The 16,484-nt window shown below is 41.6% G+C and overlaps 1 protein-coding gene across 14 annotated transcripts in view; it reads right to left on the reverse strand.

Moving 5' to 3' along the window:
* Positions 1-16,263, reverse strand: part of Bclaf1 (BCL2 associated transcription factor 1) — a 34,876-nt gene extending 18,613 nt beyond the window's left edge. For 3 of the 14 annotated variants that reach the window (XR_013045061.1, XR_013045060.1, XM_076552661.1), the window contains exons 1-4: positions 16,047-16,237; positions 3,951-4,064; positions 2,009-2,917; positions 32-697 (exon numbers count right to left, since the gene is read on the reverse strand). Coding sequence is in view for 12 of the 14 variants with exons in the window: in XM_076552661.1 (XP_076408776.1) it covers positions 32-697; positions 2,009-2,917; positions 3,951-4,064; positions 16,047-16,138 (1,781 nt within the window). In the remaining 2 variants the exon portion in view is untranslated. Of the gene's footprint in view, positions 1-31; positions 698-2,008; positions 2,918-3,950; positions 4,065-7,811; positions 7,877-9,810; positions 11,741-15,030; positions 15,598-16,046 lie in introns of those variants that run through there. The other 11 variants (XM_076552658.1, XM_076552654.1, XM_076552664.1 and 8 more) reach the window with 11 other exon arrangements.
* Positions 16,264-16,484: the final 221 nt, after the last annotated feature.

Raw genomic sequence — 16,484 nt, forward strand, 5'->3', positions numbered from 1 at the left:
GATCACTCACTAGGCAGCAATGTGGAATTACCTGTTAGAATCATCAAGAGGAACAGGTGCCATTTTAAGTTTGACTTCGGGACGATGAGAGTCACTGGCTATCATTTTGATCCTAAGCGGGCTCTCCTCTCTGAAGATAGACTTTTCTCGGGTCTCTAGATTCTTGTGTAGAGGGGGACTGTAATCAAAGAGGTCTTTGAGCTTTTCAGACTTTACCTGCTCAGGTGACTGTGTTTCTTTCTTTACTGTTATTCTTTCAGAACCTTTGTCCTCTTCCTTGTGCTTATCTTTTGCAGTGCTAGGCCTTTCCACTAGGTATCCAGTCTCTTTCAGTTTGTAACTTTTTTCTTCTCTAAATCCATCACTTTCTCTATTGCCTTTTAGTGAAACTTTGGACTTGTACTTGGGTCCTTCCTCCTCAGTATTCCGATGAGATGAAGTAGCAAAACTTTTCCCCTGATCTGCCAGGACCGATTTCCTAAACTGTCTATAATCCTCTGTCTCCTCTGTGTCATCCCCTTCGGAATCATTGAATTTTTGTTTTCCAGACTCTTTATCACTGAAGTAATCTAGAACTTCCTGGTCTTCCCAATCTCCCTCTCCCCTGCCTTTCTCTGACCCTTTCTCCTTTGGAGCCTCTTTATCCCTGGGGTTACCCCTATCAAGCAGGAACACTCTAGACTCTTCATCTGTGAACCTGTGAACGAGAAAAGGACAGTAACTCTGGACTGCATTCACTGTAGACAATTTGCATATTTAAATGTGCTGTCCACGGAAAGAAAGTCATCCTACTAAAAAGTAACCTCTTTTTTTTGGGGGGGGGGGTGTTTCCAGACAGGGTTTCTCTGTGTAGTTTTGGTGCCTGTCCTGGATCTTGCTCTGTAGACCAGGCTGGCCTCGAACTCACAGAGATCCGCCTAACTCTGCCTCCCGAGTGCTGGGATTAAAGGCGTGTGCCACCACCACCTAACCTTACTCTTAAAACCATTAAAAGCATTCACACAGAATATATACTTTTAAAGATCCCAAAGTCTAAAGTAAAACCATCCTCAAAAACCTATTCTCTGCAGTCACCTACCAGAAGTTTATACTAACAAATCAAAATTGTAAGTTATACAAATACCTACTAAAATTCAATCTATATTTATGTCCAAATTTTCAGATTTCACTTTTTATATTTTGCAATGGGGTTTCATGTATCCCAGGCGCGTCTCCAACTTTCTATGAAGTGGACACTCTTGAACCTCCCGCCTCCACCTCTCTATACTAGGATTACAGGTATGTACGTACCACATTTACCTCTTTCTATCAATATAAACAAGAGCTCACAGACACTTTAATAATAGTAGGTTGAATCAGTATTATACTCAATCACACAATAGCTCGTGTAAAATTTACTCTAAAAAATAATGACTTGGAAATAATGTAAGCTAGTCATCAGTCCAGTGAAAAAAGTTCTAGGTTGTACAGTAAAAAAAAAAAAATCATGAATAGCATATCTGTTCTACTTCCTCACTTTTTAGGGCAATCATACTGTATTAAGAGTCGAATTTTCATTAACTTACTAGCATCTTTTTCTGTGATGCTTGAAAATATAATTGAACAAAGTACTTAAAATGTCATTAGACTCACTGAGAAACATCAAGATGTTTTTTCCAAGTCAGGCAGAATTCACTAAACAATGACAGCTGGATTGTATTTTCACATAAGAACATGTAATATTACCACACTGTCACATTCTAAAGCAAAAAGGAAAAAAATCCCTAACACAAAATTGTTTGTTTTGAATATACATCATTAGTTATCTTAACTACTTAGTTTTTCCTTGTTTATAACTGTGAACTGACTGAAAATAGCTAACATTAAAACAAAGACTAAAAACATCACCAAAACACTTAAAACAAATTAAAACAATTTAGAATTATCAAGGAACAAGTACAAAGAGTTAAACATATATACCACAAAGCTATTTTAAAATCATTACTAAATACCCTACTTCGGTTCTTACCTTTTTAAAAACTTTCCTGTCTTGGCTGTTTCCTGATCTCCTCCATCAGGATAGAAAGAGGACCGCCCCCTAGATTCCTCTCTTGGAGCATTCTGTGGTGTGATTGTCTTTGCAGGGCTTCTTCGTGAAGGGATATGATGAATCGGACTATTCTGGGAAGGACTGTATCGACTAGACCCATTTCCAACGGAACCAGATCCAGACCTTTCGGGGCTGTGCTGAATGGAATGGGAATGCTGAGAAGGGGTGTTTTTGGCAGAGTGGACTGTACTAAGCATGGGGGCATCTGAACAAGATGAACTCTGACTGGGTGGTGTAGCAATAGGTGAAGGACTATGAGGTGATCTCGGACTATTGTCATAAGCTGAAAGGCCAGGCCAAATATCCCCAGATGTGGCAGATTTATTAAACTCATCAATAGACTCAGATGGATCATGTTCAAATGTATCCTTTGGTTCCTCCTGGGATTTGCTTTTCAAAGGACTCTCTTCTTGGGGTTCCCCTTCAGCTTTTTTGGTTTGTTTTTCCTGAGACCCTCGTCTTTTAGAGACAGGAGATTTGCTATATGGGGACGAAGAACGAGATGATGATGATCTTGGAGACCTAGAGGATCTGTATGACCGACGAGATCTGCTTCGGGATCTTTGAGAAGAAACGGATCTTCTTTTTGGACTCCTGGAACGTGACCGACCTCGTCTAGGACTCCTAGAATGCCTTCTATTCCAGACAGGTCTATAGCCACCTCGATGGTATCTACCACCTCCTCCTTGATAATACCCTCTACCCCTTCCTCTGTACCCATAAGGCCGTCTCATTCCTCTATTATTCCTGTAATCTCGACGATAATCTCTAGAATAAATACGATCTCTACTACGAGACCTTGAATATGTCCTGGAACGAGACCTAGAACTAAAAATGAAATAAGTATCAATTTAAGAAAAATAAAGTACTTCATTCTACCATTTTAGATGCATCAGGCTGACTAAAACATTTACATACAAGGTACAATTATAGATACTTAAAAACCTCATGAAAGTTTACTGTTTCTGTTATGTTTAAAGCTTGTGTCCAAAGTAAAAAATGAGAGTACAATTATAATAGGCCTTGGGAAAGAAGGCATAGGAAATATGAGAGAGAATATCAATATATACAACAGAAGATTATATAACACAACTAGGCTGACACTAAAGGTCATAGTGTAAAAGAAATTTAAATGGCACCATCAACTGCTAATAAGGAAAATGGAATTATATACAGTGAAATGCCACTGATATTCAGCAAAGCTGATTATATAAAACAGGAAAATTACAAACTAGTATCAATTCTCAATAGGCTCTCCTTTCTGTGCTATGGATATTATTATCTGAAGAAAAATGAATCATTTTTAAACAACAGAAAAAGGAAATCATCCTTTAAAAAAACAGACTCAGAGGGGCTGGAGAGATGGCTCAGAGGTTAAGAGCACTGGCTGTTCTTCCAGAGGTCCTGAGTTCAATTCCCAGCACCCACATGGTAGCTCACAAGCATCTGTAATGAGATATGGCTCCCTCTTCTGGCCTGCAGGCATACATGCAGGCAGAACACTGTATACATAATAAATGGATAAATCTTTAAAAAAAAAAAACAACAGACTCAGAAAGGGAAAACGAGAAAACAATAAATATTATGATTCAGTGCCAAAGAATTCTTAAAATATCCAGTTCATCTCTTAATACGGAAAAATATAAAGAAGCTCATCACGTATTAGCACAGTACAGTAAGAATCTCAGATCTCGAGTCATAGTTGATAACTGGGTTACAACTTGGGCAATTCTCAATTTCAATTCTAAATGATAACAAATCCAATCCATGGAGAATGAAATACATTAATGGAGTTAGCACTATATACTGTATTAGTAGCTACTATTTCATTAGTCAAAGCACCAGAAACACATTAATTCACCTGTATCTCTTCTTTCTAGAATGTGATCTTGATCTTGATCTAGAACTAGATTGTGATCTAGACTTTGATCTTGAAGAATGCGATCTAGAATTGGAGCGGCCCATTTCTTTTCTCCTAATCAAATGAAAAGGAAAAGGGTTAAATCAAATGAAAGGGAAACAGGTTAAATCAATACAGATAAAGATATTTTGATATTTATTTCCTGATGCCACCTGGATTTTTTTCTTTTTTTTTTTTGGATTTTTTCCGACAGGGTTTCTCTGTGTAGCTTTGCGCCTTTCCTGGAACTCACTTGGTAGCCCAGGCTAGCCTCGAACTCACAGAGATCCACCTGGCTCTGCCTCCCAGTGCTGGGATTAAAGGTGTGTGCCACCACCGCCCGGCGCCACCTGGATTTTTTCAATCATTACTGTTTTCAAATGAATACTTATTTATAAAACAAGTATATTATCTCTAAATAAAAGTTTTCACTTGCATAACAGATACTATATATTCAATATTTCTATGAACTAAACACCTATGTACCTCAATCCAAAGACACTAACTATAGAAGTCAGAAAAAGCAGCATCAGTGAACAGTAGTGTTACATGTTTTTCCATACTCAATACAAAAGCCTACCTACCTCACCTGTAAAAAGATAAAATTATATGAGCACTGCAGAAAAGAAACCTGAAAATAGAACATAGAAATGTCACAATACAGGCTAGAGAGATGGCTTAGTGGTTAAGAACGCTGTCTGAGACGGGCAGGGCAGCATTAAGGAGGGAAGTGAACACAGGGTCCCACCCCTAACCAAGAAGCTATCTACAAGTGACACAGCCAAGCACAGGAAAAACCAATTTTCTCCAAAGGAGTCTCAATGGGTATATTAATCACCTTCAGAGCATGCCCAGAGAATACTTGACCAACACAAAATGAACTCAAGGGTATTTCTGCAGAGTCAGTCTGCAATGTAGACTTTTTGTCTCATTTTGCTTTGTTTGGCTATTTTTTTGTTTTAATAGTCGTTTGCTTATTTATTTTGATTTGTGTTTTTGTGGGAGGTTTTTCTCTTCCTTCCTTTCTTCCTTTTTTGAGAAACAAAGGCTTGGCGGTGGTGGCCCATGCCTTTAATCCCAGCACTTGGGAGGGAGAAGTAGGTGGATCTCTTTTGAGTTCTGGGACAGTCAGGACTGTTAAAGAGAAACCCTGTCTCGAAAAACCAAGAGAGTAAAAAAAAGGAAAGTCAGTCACTAGAATCTTAATTTTTCTAAGCACTGATAGAATCAGACCTCACTAGATACAGAAATCAGCAGCAGTACTGATTTATAAAATGTGCTTTTCCTTAAAAAAAAAAAGTGAAATCATTGCATGCACAAACCAAATGTCACTATTTTAATTCTTCAATGATTGAGAAGGAAACACACACACACACACACACAAATACATACATACATACATACATACATATATGGATATAGTCTTAGGCTTTTAAATTTATTTTTTGCCATATAAGTTGAACCCTAAACAACAGACATCATAGACACTAACCCCCAGGCAGTCAAGCTTCCGAATACAATCAACTTCTGACTGCTCCAAAACTTAAATGGCTTACTGTTTAGTTATATGTTGCATGCTGCATAAAAATGCAACAGAAAATTTACTGAGGAAAGCTGCTCACATGAAGATATCAGTATTATAGTGTACAACAGAAAGTAGCTATGAAATCATAGTATGTACAAGAGTTAATGAAGTCACTATTTAATGCTGTGCCTTTGTATTTGTGTGTACTTGTTTGTGTGTGTGTGTGTGTGTGTGTGTGTGTGTGTGTTTAAGAACTCGCCTGTAGACCAGACTAGCCTCGAACTCAGAGATCTACCTGCTTCTGCCTCCCTAGTGCTGGGCTTTAAAAGCATGTGCCACCACCACCCATGTGTATTTGTTTATATTTTTCAAAAGCAAATGAACCTGTGCATTACTGTCATAAATCTTAACTTGCATATATTTTATAGTGATAAAGAATTATCTAAGCATTTACATGCAAGTAACTTTTTCCTTTTTTTTTTTTCAATTATTTCTAAACTACATGGTCTACACATCTTTTCAAACTGCTACAAAGTTTTTAAACCATCCATGTAACTAACTCAGGTTAGTTACAGGTGGCAGCCCTGCACTCTTAGCTACTGAGAAGGCTGAAGCAAAAGGATCTCAAGTTCAGAGCCTAACCAGGATAATGTGAGTTCAACACCAGCCTGGGCTACTTAGTAAGCCCAGAAAAGGAGAAGAAAAAGAGAAAAGAAGGTTAATGATACATATAGCTCTGTAGTAGAGTACTTGCTTAGCAAGCATTAGGTTCCAAGTTTAATCCTTAGAGTAAAATAAAAATAAGAACTGAGCATGTAATTGCTTAGCATGCATAAGGTATGGGGTTTGTTTCCCAGCACTTAAGAGGGGGTGGGGCAAATGGAAAACTAAGTTCATTTATTTAAATTTTTGTTATGTGTATGGATGATCTGCCTTCATATGTGGTCTCATACATGCCTCGTACCCACTGAGGCCGGAAGGTGTCGGGTCTTCCAAAACTAGAGTTACAGGTAGTTGTGAGGTACTATGTGGGTGCTGGAAACTGAACCCATGTCCTCTGGAAGAGCAAGCAGTTAAGTACTTTTAATTGCTGAGCCATCTCTCCAGCCTCAATTTATTTTTTTAGTGTGGGTATACAATATATGTGTGTAGATGCAAAAAAAATGCCACAGTCTACATGTGAAAATCAGACAACTTCATAAAGTTTATAAAGAGTTGGCTCTCTTCTTGCTCCATTCAGTGGGTTGAATTGAGGTTGTCAGGCTGCCACAGCAAGTGTTTACTGCTAAGTCATCTTATCCCACCAGCCTCAAGTTCAATGTTAGTCAAGGGCCAACTGTATAACTTTCCAAATTTCTTTTTCTTTTTTTTTTCCTTCTTTTTTTAGTTTTTTGAGACAGGGTTTCTGTGTAGTTTTGGTGCCTGTCCTGGATCTCACTCTGTAGACCAGGCTGGCCTCGAACTCACAGAGATCCGCCTGCCTCTGCCTCCCGAGTGCTGGGATTAAAGGCGTGCGCCAACACTGCCCGGCTAACTTTCCAAATTTCTAACTTATTAGTCAACATAAGTAATCATATCCATAAAACTCAATTTACTAATCTTGTAAAAGCCTGTAATTCTCATATATTTAAATCTTTACTCTCACTAAATAATTCTGAGGGCACTTATTTATTTAGTTTGCTATTATAAAACAAAACTAGAGTACATTATGGAAGATAGTAAGTTGAGCCAAACATGGGGGCACAGGTCTTTAACCCAATACTTGGGAGGCAAAGGAAGGTGAGTTCAAGGCTAGCCTGGCCTACACAGTGAGCCCTAGGCCAGCCAGGACTGGGGGGGGGGGGGGAGAGATAGCAACCCTGTCTCAAAAAAACCCAAAATAAAAAATGGAAAGGTTTTGACCTGAGCATGATGAGAAAGGAGTGTCATGGCAGCACTGAGTATCCATCAGGGCTACAGACTAGAGAACAAGACTGTCTCAAGGAGTCTTAGGAAACAGGTTTATAGAAGTGGAAAAAGCCAATACACAATGGAGAAATGAAACAATTTCCTAAAATTAACTCAAAATCTGAGTTTATAGAAAAAACCCAACCCCCCCAAAAAGAAAAAATGTTCCAGGCACCTTTGTTTGGTAGTACCAGGGGCTAGACCTAGGGCCTTGTCATATTAGGCAAGCACCCTACTTCTTGAACTCCATCTCCAAGGCCAGTTTGCAACACTCTGAATCACTTCATCTGATTCAGGTGGGCAGCCAATAAAGTCAAAAGTAAAACCTATAGAATATGAATGTCATTTACCTTGGGCTTTATTTATGCAGGATCCAGAAGTCAGTGATGTCTCTAAGATACTGCCAAGATTCTTCCTGTAGAGAATGTTATGGGAAATTAAACTCTAAATTCAAATTCCTAGCAAAGATTTTTTTTTAAAAAAAAGGAGTTTGAGTTTATGGTATACTAGATATGCACTACTTATAATACATATATTAGGACTAGCAATAAATTATGTAGCCCAAACCTCCACTCAGGCCTCTCGAGTACTAAATTACAGGCACGCACCTTGCCTGACTTAGGAAAGAGTAAACTTTTATCATAACAATTTACCTAAGCTGATCATGCTGGGAAATAATGCTAGCACTTGCAAAGCTAAGCAGGAGGATGGTGATTCTGGGGTCAGCCTGAGCTATGGAGCACAGCCTATGTTCACTATGTGACAAAGAGGCCAGAGAATATGGTTCATTGGTTAAAAGCACTGATTGCTATTCCAGAGGACTGTTCACTTCCCAGAACCGAGACGGTGGTTCATAACCACCTGCAACCAGTTTCAAGGGATCTGCACCCTCTTCTGGCCTCCAAAAGCACCAAACACAAACCTGGTGCAGACCTAAATGTGGGCAAAACATAAAATAATTTGACCAACAACAGTAACACCTATAATCCACAAATTAGGGCAAGAAGGCAAGAGAGTCAGTTTCAGTTCACCCTCAGCTAGGCTACATGAGATCCTACACAACTGTCAAACCAAACTTTCTTCTAGACACAATGCAGCAAAGTATCAGGTAACTGATAGCTGATTTCTAATTGTAGCCACCTGACCTTTAGGGAACAAATGTCACTGCATCAGAAAAATCTCAAAATCATCTTCACATATGAAAACAAAACATGTAAGCAGCCTGAAGTTAATAGTTATAATGCTATATTTTTCTAACATCTACAACAGCTCTACTTATTTTCTTTTTCTTTTCTTTCCTTTTTTTTTTTTTTTTTCTTTTGCTTTTCAAGACAGGGCTTCTCTGGGTAGCGTTGGCGGTCCTGGAACTCATCCTCCCTCCTCTGCATCCTGAGTGCTAGGATTAATGGTGTGTACCACCACAGCCCAGCTCTGCTGCTTTTCTTAAAACTTCCTATTATCTAAAGCCGATTTTTAAAATTTCCTTCAACTGCAACCACAATCACTTGTGCCAAAACCATTCTTACACAAGTATCAGATTAAGCAATGGCACAGTCTATAGGGAATCAATACTCCTAAGCTAATTGGCCATTACTATGCAAGTAAATTTAATGTTGTGCACACATTTATCAATACCGAAAAAGTTCCAACTTTGTGAATAATATACAGCGATTATCAGTTATATTCAAACAAAGGTCCAAAACCACCAGAACTGAAATTGCTCAGATTCTTTTGTATTTGTTGGGGCGGGGTGTTTGGTTTTGTTTTTGAAGGCAGAGTTTCTGTGTAGCCCTGGCCATCCTGGAACTCACTCTGTAGACACTCAGAGATCCGCCTGCCTCTGCCTCCCAAGTGCTGGGATTAAAGGTGTGCACCACCACCAGCACCAGAACAGAAATTAAACTAAAGAATATATAACTGCTGTTAAGAGGCCAGCACATAAATAGATTTGAGATACATATACTAAAATAAAAATCCATGAATCTTACTATGTAATAATCAAATTTAAAAATGCTATTTTGGAAATACAAAGAAGAAATAGTACAATTAAATGTGTCAATCAATAATAGCATCCCACAAACAGCCATTGCCCTTCACCTGGATTTAGAAAGCAGTGAAACCAAAAACCCAAGTGGACTGGCACAAAACGAAATATATGTCTAAAGTTTGTACAAGTTAGGTTTTTTTAAATACCGAAATTCCCAAGTAGATTCTAGAAAAAGTTAGCTTTCTAAATCGGTGTCTGTGCTAGAGCGACACAGCAGAGTTTGAAGTCCTTGCTGGGCTAGCACTTCCCTTGAGTTGAATCCCAGCACCCATGTAAAAAGCTAGCATGGTGGTGATGCACACCTGTCATCTGAGAGCTGGGAGGCCGACAGGAGTCCCAGGAGATCACTGTCAAGTCAACCTAGAGAACTGCTCAACTCTTAAGTTCCATCAGAGACCTATCTTAGAAAATAAAATTGAGAGCAACAGGGAAAGACACCCAAAGCCCACCCATACACACATAGGCATGCACAGCCATACTCATATGCCCATCCCACACACTACACATAAAACTTTATTCTGACTCAGAAGTCATTATCACTGATTTCACCACTAGAAATAAGAATTTTAGCTAACACTAGCCTAAACATTTCCAAACAGCTAATTCAATCTGTATATTCATAGAATCAACTGCCAAGTTTCTTTAATCCAAGTCATGACTTTTTTAAGGTCCAAGAAAATGCACACTAAAGAGAAAACTGAGGAAAAAAATGGACTGCAGACTGCTGAAACCAATGAGCATATATGCTTGTTCAGATACATTCATGAATTCACGCTAACAATATGTGACATCCAATGGTCAGTATCAAAGACTACCGTGCCAAGGGTTGGACACGTGTACTCTCAGCAATGGAGAGGGAGGAGAATCTTAAATTCCAGGCCAGCCTGAGTTACGCAAGGGGATGGGAGAAAGAGAACATCAAATGGTGACTGGAAGGCTGAAGAAAAAAAAAAAAGCAAAAAAAAGGTGATGTGTTAACAGGAATGATTAGGAGAACTTAGGTAATGAGGTACCATTTAAGCTAAAGACAAGAAAAGCACAAAGACCTCGAAGGTACAAGGTTCTAGGCAGAGATCCAAACTTGACATATTCGGAACAGAAAGGGTAACTAAGCTGAAGCATTGAGAGTTGAGGGTCTTAAGTCAAAGGACATGTAGAAATGGAACACATTTAATAGCCTTTGTCGGCCACAGCGCACAATGTAATTCCACAGCTTTCTTTCCTTGTGTGATGTATGCCTGCAGGTGCAAGGCCAGAGGCTGGAATCAGAATGTCTTCTCCAATCTGTTCTCCACAGAATCTCCTCACCCTTTAGACTGAAGTGGCTCACAAGCCTGTGCCCTCCTCCTACTCTACTCCCTCATACTAGATGACAGGCCTGGCTGTTCAGGCGTGTGCTAGGGATCCAAACTCAGGTCCCCGGGTTTCTGCAGCAAGCACTATACTGAACTGAGCCCTCCATCAACCCCACTCCACCGCTGCTGAGGTGTGAGGAGAGTCCTAATTAGCTGATCTACATTTTCCGGTGCTGCCGTGCAGAGGATAATAACCTAGAAAGAACAAGTAGACAAATTGGACAGTTCAAAGCTAAATATAATAGTTATCTAGAAAAGACGGTAGCAAAGGGCGGAAAAGACAAGTCCAGAATTTAGTGTCAAATTATACTTAACAACATTCACATATTTGTTTGGAGTACACAGAATATGAAAGTAAGAAAAACTGATGGAGATCCCAAATTCTAACAGTCTGATACGTGAGCATCTGGGAGAAAGACGCGTAGGGAACAAAAACAAAGAGAAATGTTTGTGGTTTTCAGGTACACAGTCACAGACTATAGACAGTCAGAACCTGACTGAATTCCAGACCTCAAAGTCTGTGTTTTGGTCACTGCACTAACAGGTGCCTTTACGGGGCTAAAACTCAAGCACCAAATTTTCAACTGCCAAACTTCCCTCTACTTCCAACCAAGGCTGCCTGTTAAAAGACTCCAATTGAGAACAAGTGGCCTCATGAATCTTTAGTTCACCACAGTAAGGAACTCAGAAGAAAGTGAGCCAAGTTTTGTCTTTAAACATGAAATCATGCCTGCTGGTGGTGACAGTGGTGGCAGCGGCAGCACAGACTTAATCCCAGCACTTGGGGTGTAGAGACAGGCAGAGTTCGAGGCCAGCCTGGTCTATAGAGTGAGTTCCAGGACAGTCAGGGCTACACAGAGAAACCCTGTCTCGAAAAAACAAATTAATTGGTTTAATTAAATTAAATCCATAAATATCTTTTTTTTAATGTATACGATTGGCTAGAAAACAAGTGATTAAAGGAAATGTTCATCAAGTTTGGTGACATGGGCTTGTGATTAATTACAGCCTTTGGGAGACATGATGGACCACAGGATGAGGACCAGCCTGGACTATCAGATACAGAGATGGAGAGATAGAGATGGGGGGGGGGGGTAGGTAGACAGAGAGAGAGAAAGAGAGAAAGAGAGAGAGAGAGAGAGAGAGAGAGAGAGAAATCTTGAGATTAGATAGATAATAGATAGAGATAAATAAGGATTGATTGGATATAGACAGATAAGTCAACTGACTGATCATTGATCTAGGCATAATATCACAATCTGTAAAACCCTTGTCCCAGCACTCAGGAGGCAGAGACAAAAGCATCTCAGCAAGTTCAAGGTCAATTCAGTCTACAATGCAAGTTCTAGGATAATCAGGGCTATTCAATTAGACCTGTCTCAAAATAAAATTTTTTAAAAATCTAAATAAAGCTGCTCAAAGTAGATTCTTTGTCTTGTGATTTTGTGTTTTTCGAGACAGTTTCTTTGTGTAGCCTTGGATGTCCTGGAACTAGTTCTGTAGACCTCAACTCACAGAAATCCACCTACTTCTGCCAGAGTGCTGGGACTAAAGGTGTGCACTACCAGCAACCAGCTGATTTCAAATATATTTAAGCTAAGTCTATTTAGCATACGAGGGCCCAAGTTTAAGCAAATTACTGCCATTCACATCTTTTAAAATCTGAAAAATACACTGTATGTATGTATGTATGTAAGTATGTATATTAGGTTCAAATACAGGCTCACTCATTAAATGACAACTCAACATTAGATAAGTTAATCTCTTTCAGGTTTTAATTTCTATAGGTATAAAAAGATATTTACAAGGTTATAGCTAAATAATAAATAGAAAAAGCTAAAGTAACTCACTGGCACATGGTGTATGCTCAGGCATTAGTTATAATTATCGGTTAGCCTTGTTTGTTACAGGTTTTCTGCAGGCTATCCATAAATTTACTTCAAACAACTCATCTATTTAAAAGTACTCCTATGTTTTCAATACAGCATTAACAAGTATTCTAATAAATTCATTCCAGAAACACTTAATAAAATGTTTGGAATTTTAAAATGCTTCACAGAATGGACAAAAAATATTAAACAAAACATAAAATTCTGAAAATTAGTAAGCATAACCAACCAGAACATGGGAGTTTATCTTACTTTTTTGTTTGTTTTTTGAGACAGGGTCTCTCTGTGTAGCCCTAACAGTCCTGAAACTCGATATATAGACCAAGCTAGCTTTGAACTCCCAAAGGCTGAGATTAAAGGTGCAAGTCATCATGCCTGATTCATTATTTTACTTTTATACCAGACACTTTCCATAATTAAAAGTGAAACATGTTAGTCACAAACTTTTAGTTTGTTCCAGCTACCTATCACCACCACCACCACCACCACCACCCCGTTTTTTTAAAAACATGAACTAAGAACCACAGTGCATCCTAAACCAAGTTGTGCCACACTCCCTGGGTCATGTGGTCTTAAGTTTTATACCATTCGGGACTGATCTACGAAAGTGAAGACATAATGGATCAGGTAAAATTAAAGTTTTAGAAATCGCTAAAACATTAAATGAAAGTAGGTTAGTACTATTATTTATGAAGTTCATGGTCAGACTGATTTTCAAAAATCAAGAGTCAAAAATATTAAATGATTATGACTCAGGTAATACTCATTAGTATTTTTAAGAATGTTTAGCCAGGCAGTGGTGGTGCACGCCTTTAATCCCAGCACTCGGGAGACAGAGGCAGGTGGATCTCTGTGAGTTCGAGGCCAGCCTGGGATACAGAGTGAGTTCCAGAAAAAGCGCAAAGCTACAGAGAGAAACCCCGTCTTGAAAATCAAAAAAAAAAAAAAAAAAAAAAAAACCCACAAAGAATGTTTAAGAAGCTAGATACCATATCCTCCAACCACTTACAATTACTACCCATAGATACACTGGTCTGGATTCTCTTATTAACAAATCAAGAAAGTTACACAGCAGATTTCAGCTAGTGCATAGTGTTCAAATGATTTCAAATGCAGGTCCTGCATTCCCAATCCTTCTTTTACACCACAGATAATCTAATAGAGTTTAGTTTGCTCCCCATATAAGCTGTTCAATAAATCCAACTAAATGCAAGCCTCTCACTGAGCAGTACTTTCACCAAACCGGCTGTCAAGTCCTAAAATTGTTTACAAAGATAAGGTCAGTTCTAGGGATGGAGAGTGAGAACTGTCGACAGAGCTCTCCGGCATGCACAGAGGCCTGGGTTTGATTCCCACGAGGTAACTGCGTTTGGTAGTAGCTCAAGCCTGTTACTCCAACACAGATGAAATCTCAGCTGTTTGTATGAACTGCGTAGGGACACTCTTTCCTTCACCATACCCTGAATTTGGTTAGGATGACACAAAAATGCAAACAAACTGCTAAGTCTTTTCTATGTAAAGGTCCTGCATCGCCTAACAGTCCCCCAACTAATCCAGTTAGAGCTATCTAGAATGCAAATTCAGTGAAGACAAGAAACTTTGTTCAGCGTTTCCCTTTTAATATAAAACAAGTATGTGTGGCAACAGGGTGTAAGTCCGAAGTGACTACTGGTTTTCATCAGTTCTAGGTGTATTTGCTTTCAATTTGTCTTTTTCAACTCTAATAATAAAAACTACATAGTATCCCCGAATTTTGGTTTTTTGATGAAGGGTTTCTCTGTGTAATGGTCCTAGCTGTCCTGGAACTCACTATGTAGACCAGGCTGGCGTCGAACTCAAAGAGATCCGCCTGCCTCTGCTTCCCAAATGCTGGGATTAATGGCTTGCGCCACCACCGCCTAGGCCTGATCCTCGAATTTGACCTGATAAACCTAAAATGCTGGGCATTGTGTTGAACGTCTATAACCCAAACACATAAAGAACCCATAGTTCGAAGCCACTTGGGCTCATAAGGGCCAGTTTGAAATACATAGATCCAATATTCTGGCAACTCCTCAGGTTAAGAAAAAAAAAAAATCTTAAAACCCAACAGGGACCCGAAGCAGACACACAAAACTGTTACCCCACCTCTCCCGAAGCTAAAGCAGCAGATCAGCTGAGAGTTCGAGGTCAGCACTGGGCCACAGAGTTACAACCTCAACTTCTTCCTCACCCGTTTACCCCACCAATCACCGCGGCCAATGTCCCGAGTCAATTTCTAAGGCGTGCCAACTCTTACCAAAAAGGCACGTCAGCGCTTGTTATTACTGGAGAACGGGCCCTTCCAACACGCACCCGTTGGGACCCAAATTTCACTCTCGAAAGCACTAACTAGGCCACCGACTGCTACAGTCAAAAGTGAACCGTGGTCCCAGAGTGAGTTGCTAGGCAACCAAAACGATTCACCGTGGGGGGGGGGGGTCGGGGGACAAAAAACTTTCCCGCCAACCCCCAGGTACTGGGCGGTCGGTTACACACGACCGAGCCCAAGCCTCGATCTCGTCAACTTCAAGCGGGCCTCAACTGACTTGTACCCTAGAGGCGGCGAGGAGAGGCGGCTCCATCGCAGACGCAGAAAAGTGGTGGATCCGCGCCCGCTTCACTTGGTGGCAGGGTCACCGTTATGTCAGCCGAGGCCCGGAAGCCGGGCCCGGAAGAAAGGACACCTCCCCCACCCACCCCTGCCCCCTCCGCACGCCCTCCCCCCGGCCAACGACCAGCGGGCACCCCAGCCGACACACGCGGCCGCCTTGCCATCGGCAGCAGGAAAAGAAAGAGGGGGGTGGGGGGGAATTCACGCCTGCGCAGAACCTCGGGTCGGGCGCGCGCAGGAGTCCCGGGCGGAAAGGTGGGGAGGGGGCGGGGCGAGCTGGGGGGGGAAGGGTTGCCAGGGAGTCTGCGCACGCGCACGAGGGGGAAAAAGGCCGCACGGTCTCCGGACCCGAGCCAGGTTCGCGAGCCCGGCCCGCGCGGCTCGCACAGCTCCCCATCCCCCCCCCACCCCACCTCTGCGGCCCGTGGCGCCGTTAAAAAAAAAATAAAGTCATAAAACAAAAAAAAGACACCCAGGAACTGATGGTGCTGATGCTGATGATAAAACGCATCCATAACGGCACAGGGTCCTCCCGGATTCTTCTCGCGGGCCGATCCGTCGCCACGCACGGAAGAAAAAAAAAAAATGAGTGATCCATTTCCCCCACCCCTCCTCTCTCCGCGGCTCTCCTGGGCCACTCCGAATGCAGCGCGAGGCCTTACCTGACGCGCCGAAGCACGGGTTTCGGGGCTTTCTCTCCGCGGCGAACTACACAGCGGCCATTTCCCGACTCCAGGAGGAGACGATGAACCATAGAGGGAGCCTCGACGCGCTAGCTCGGCTCCGTCACTTCCGGCTTGGGGCGTGGCCTGCCAGGGCCGCCAAGGATCGCGGCGGGGCCCCGCCCACCCTTCCGCCCAGGCGCGGCTCGGCGCGGCCCCCGCGGTGGGAGACCGCTGGCCCCGGGGCTTTCTGGGAAGTCGCGGGGCCGATCTCGCGCGAGGACGTGGCGGCGGCGCCGTGGCGGCGGCGCTGCGTAGCCGCCGGTGATGACCCGGCCTCGTTTTCGGGGCGCTCCTAGCGCGGTGAGCTGACCTGGGGCGATTCTGAGACGCCCACCCAGAGCACGCCAGCCGCGGGCAAAGACCGGCGGGGCCCAC

Source organism: Peromyscus maniculatus, chromosome 16 (genome assembly GCF_049852395.1).
Source record: "Peromyscus maniculatus bairdii isolate BWxNUB_F1_BW_parent chromosome 16, HU_Pman_BW_mat_3.1, whole genome shotgun sequence".
In the NCBI taxonomy this organism is placed as follows: domain Eukaryota; kingdom Metazoa; phylum Chordata; class Mammalia; order Rodentia; family Cricetidae; genus Peromyscus; species Peromyscus maniculatus.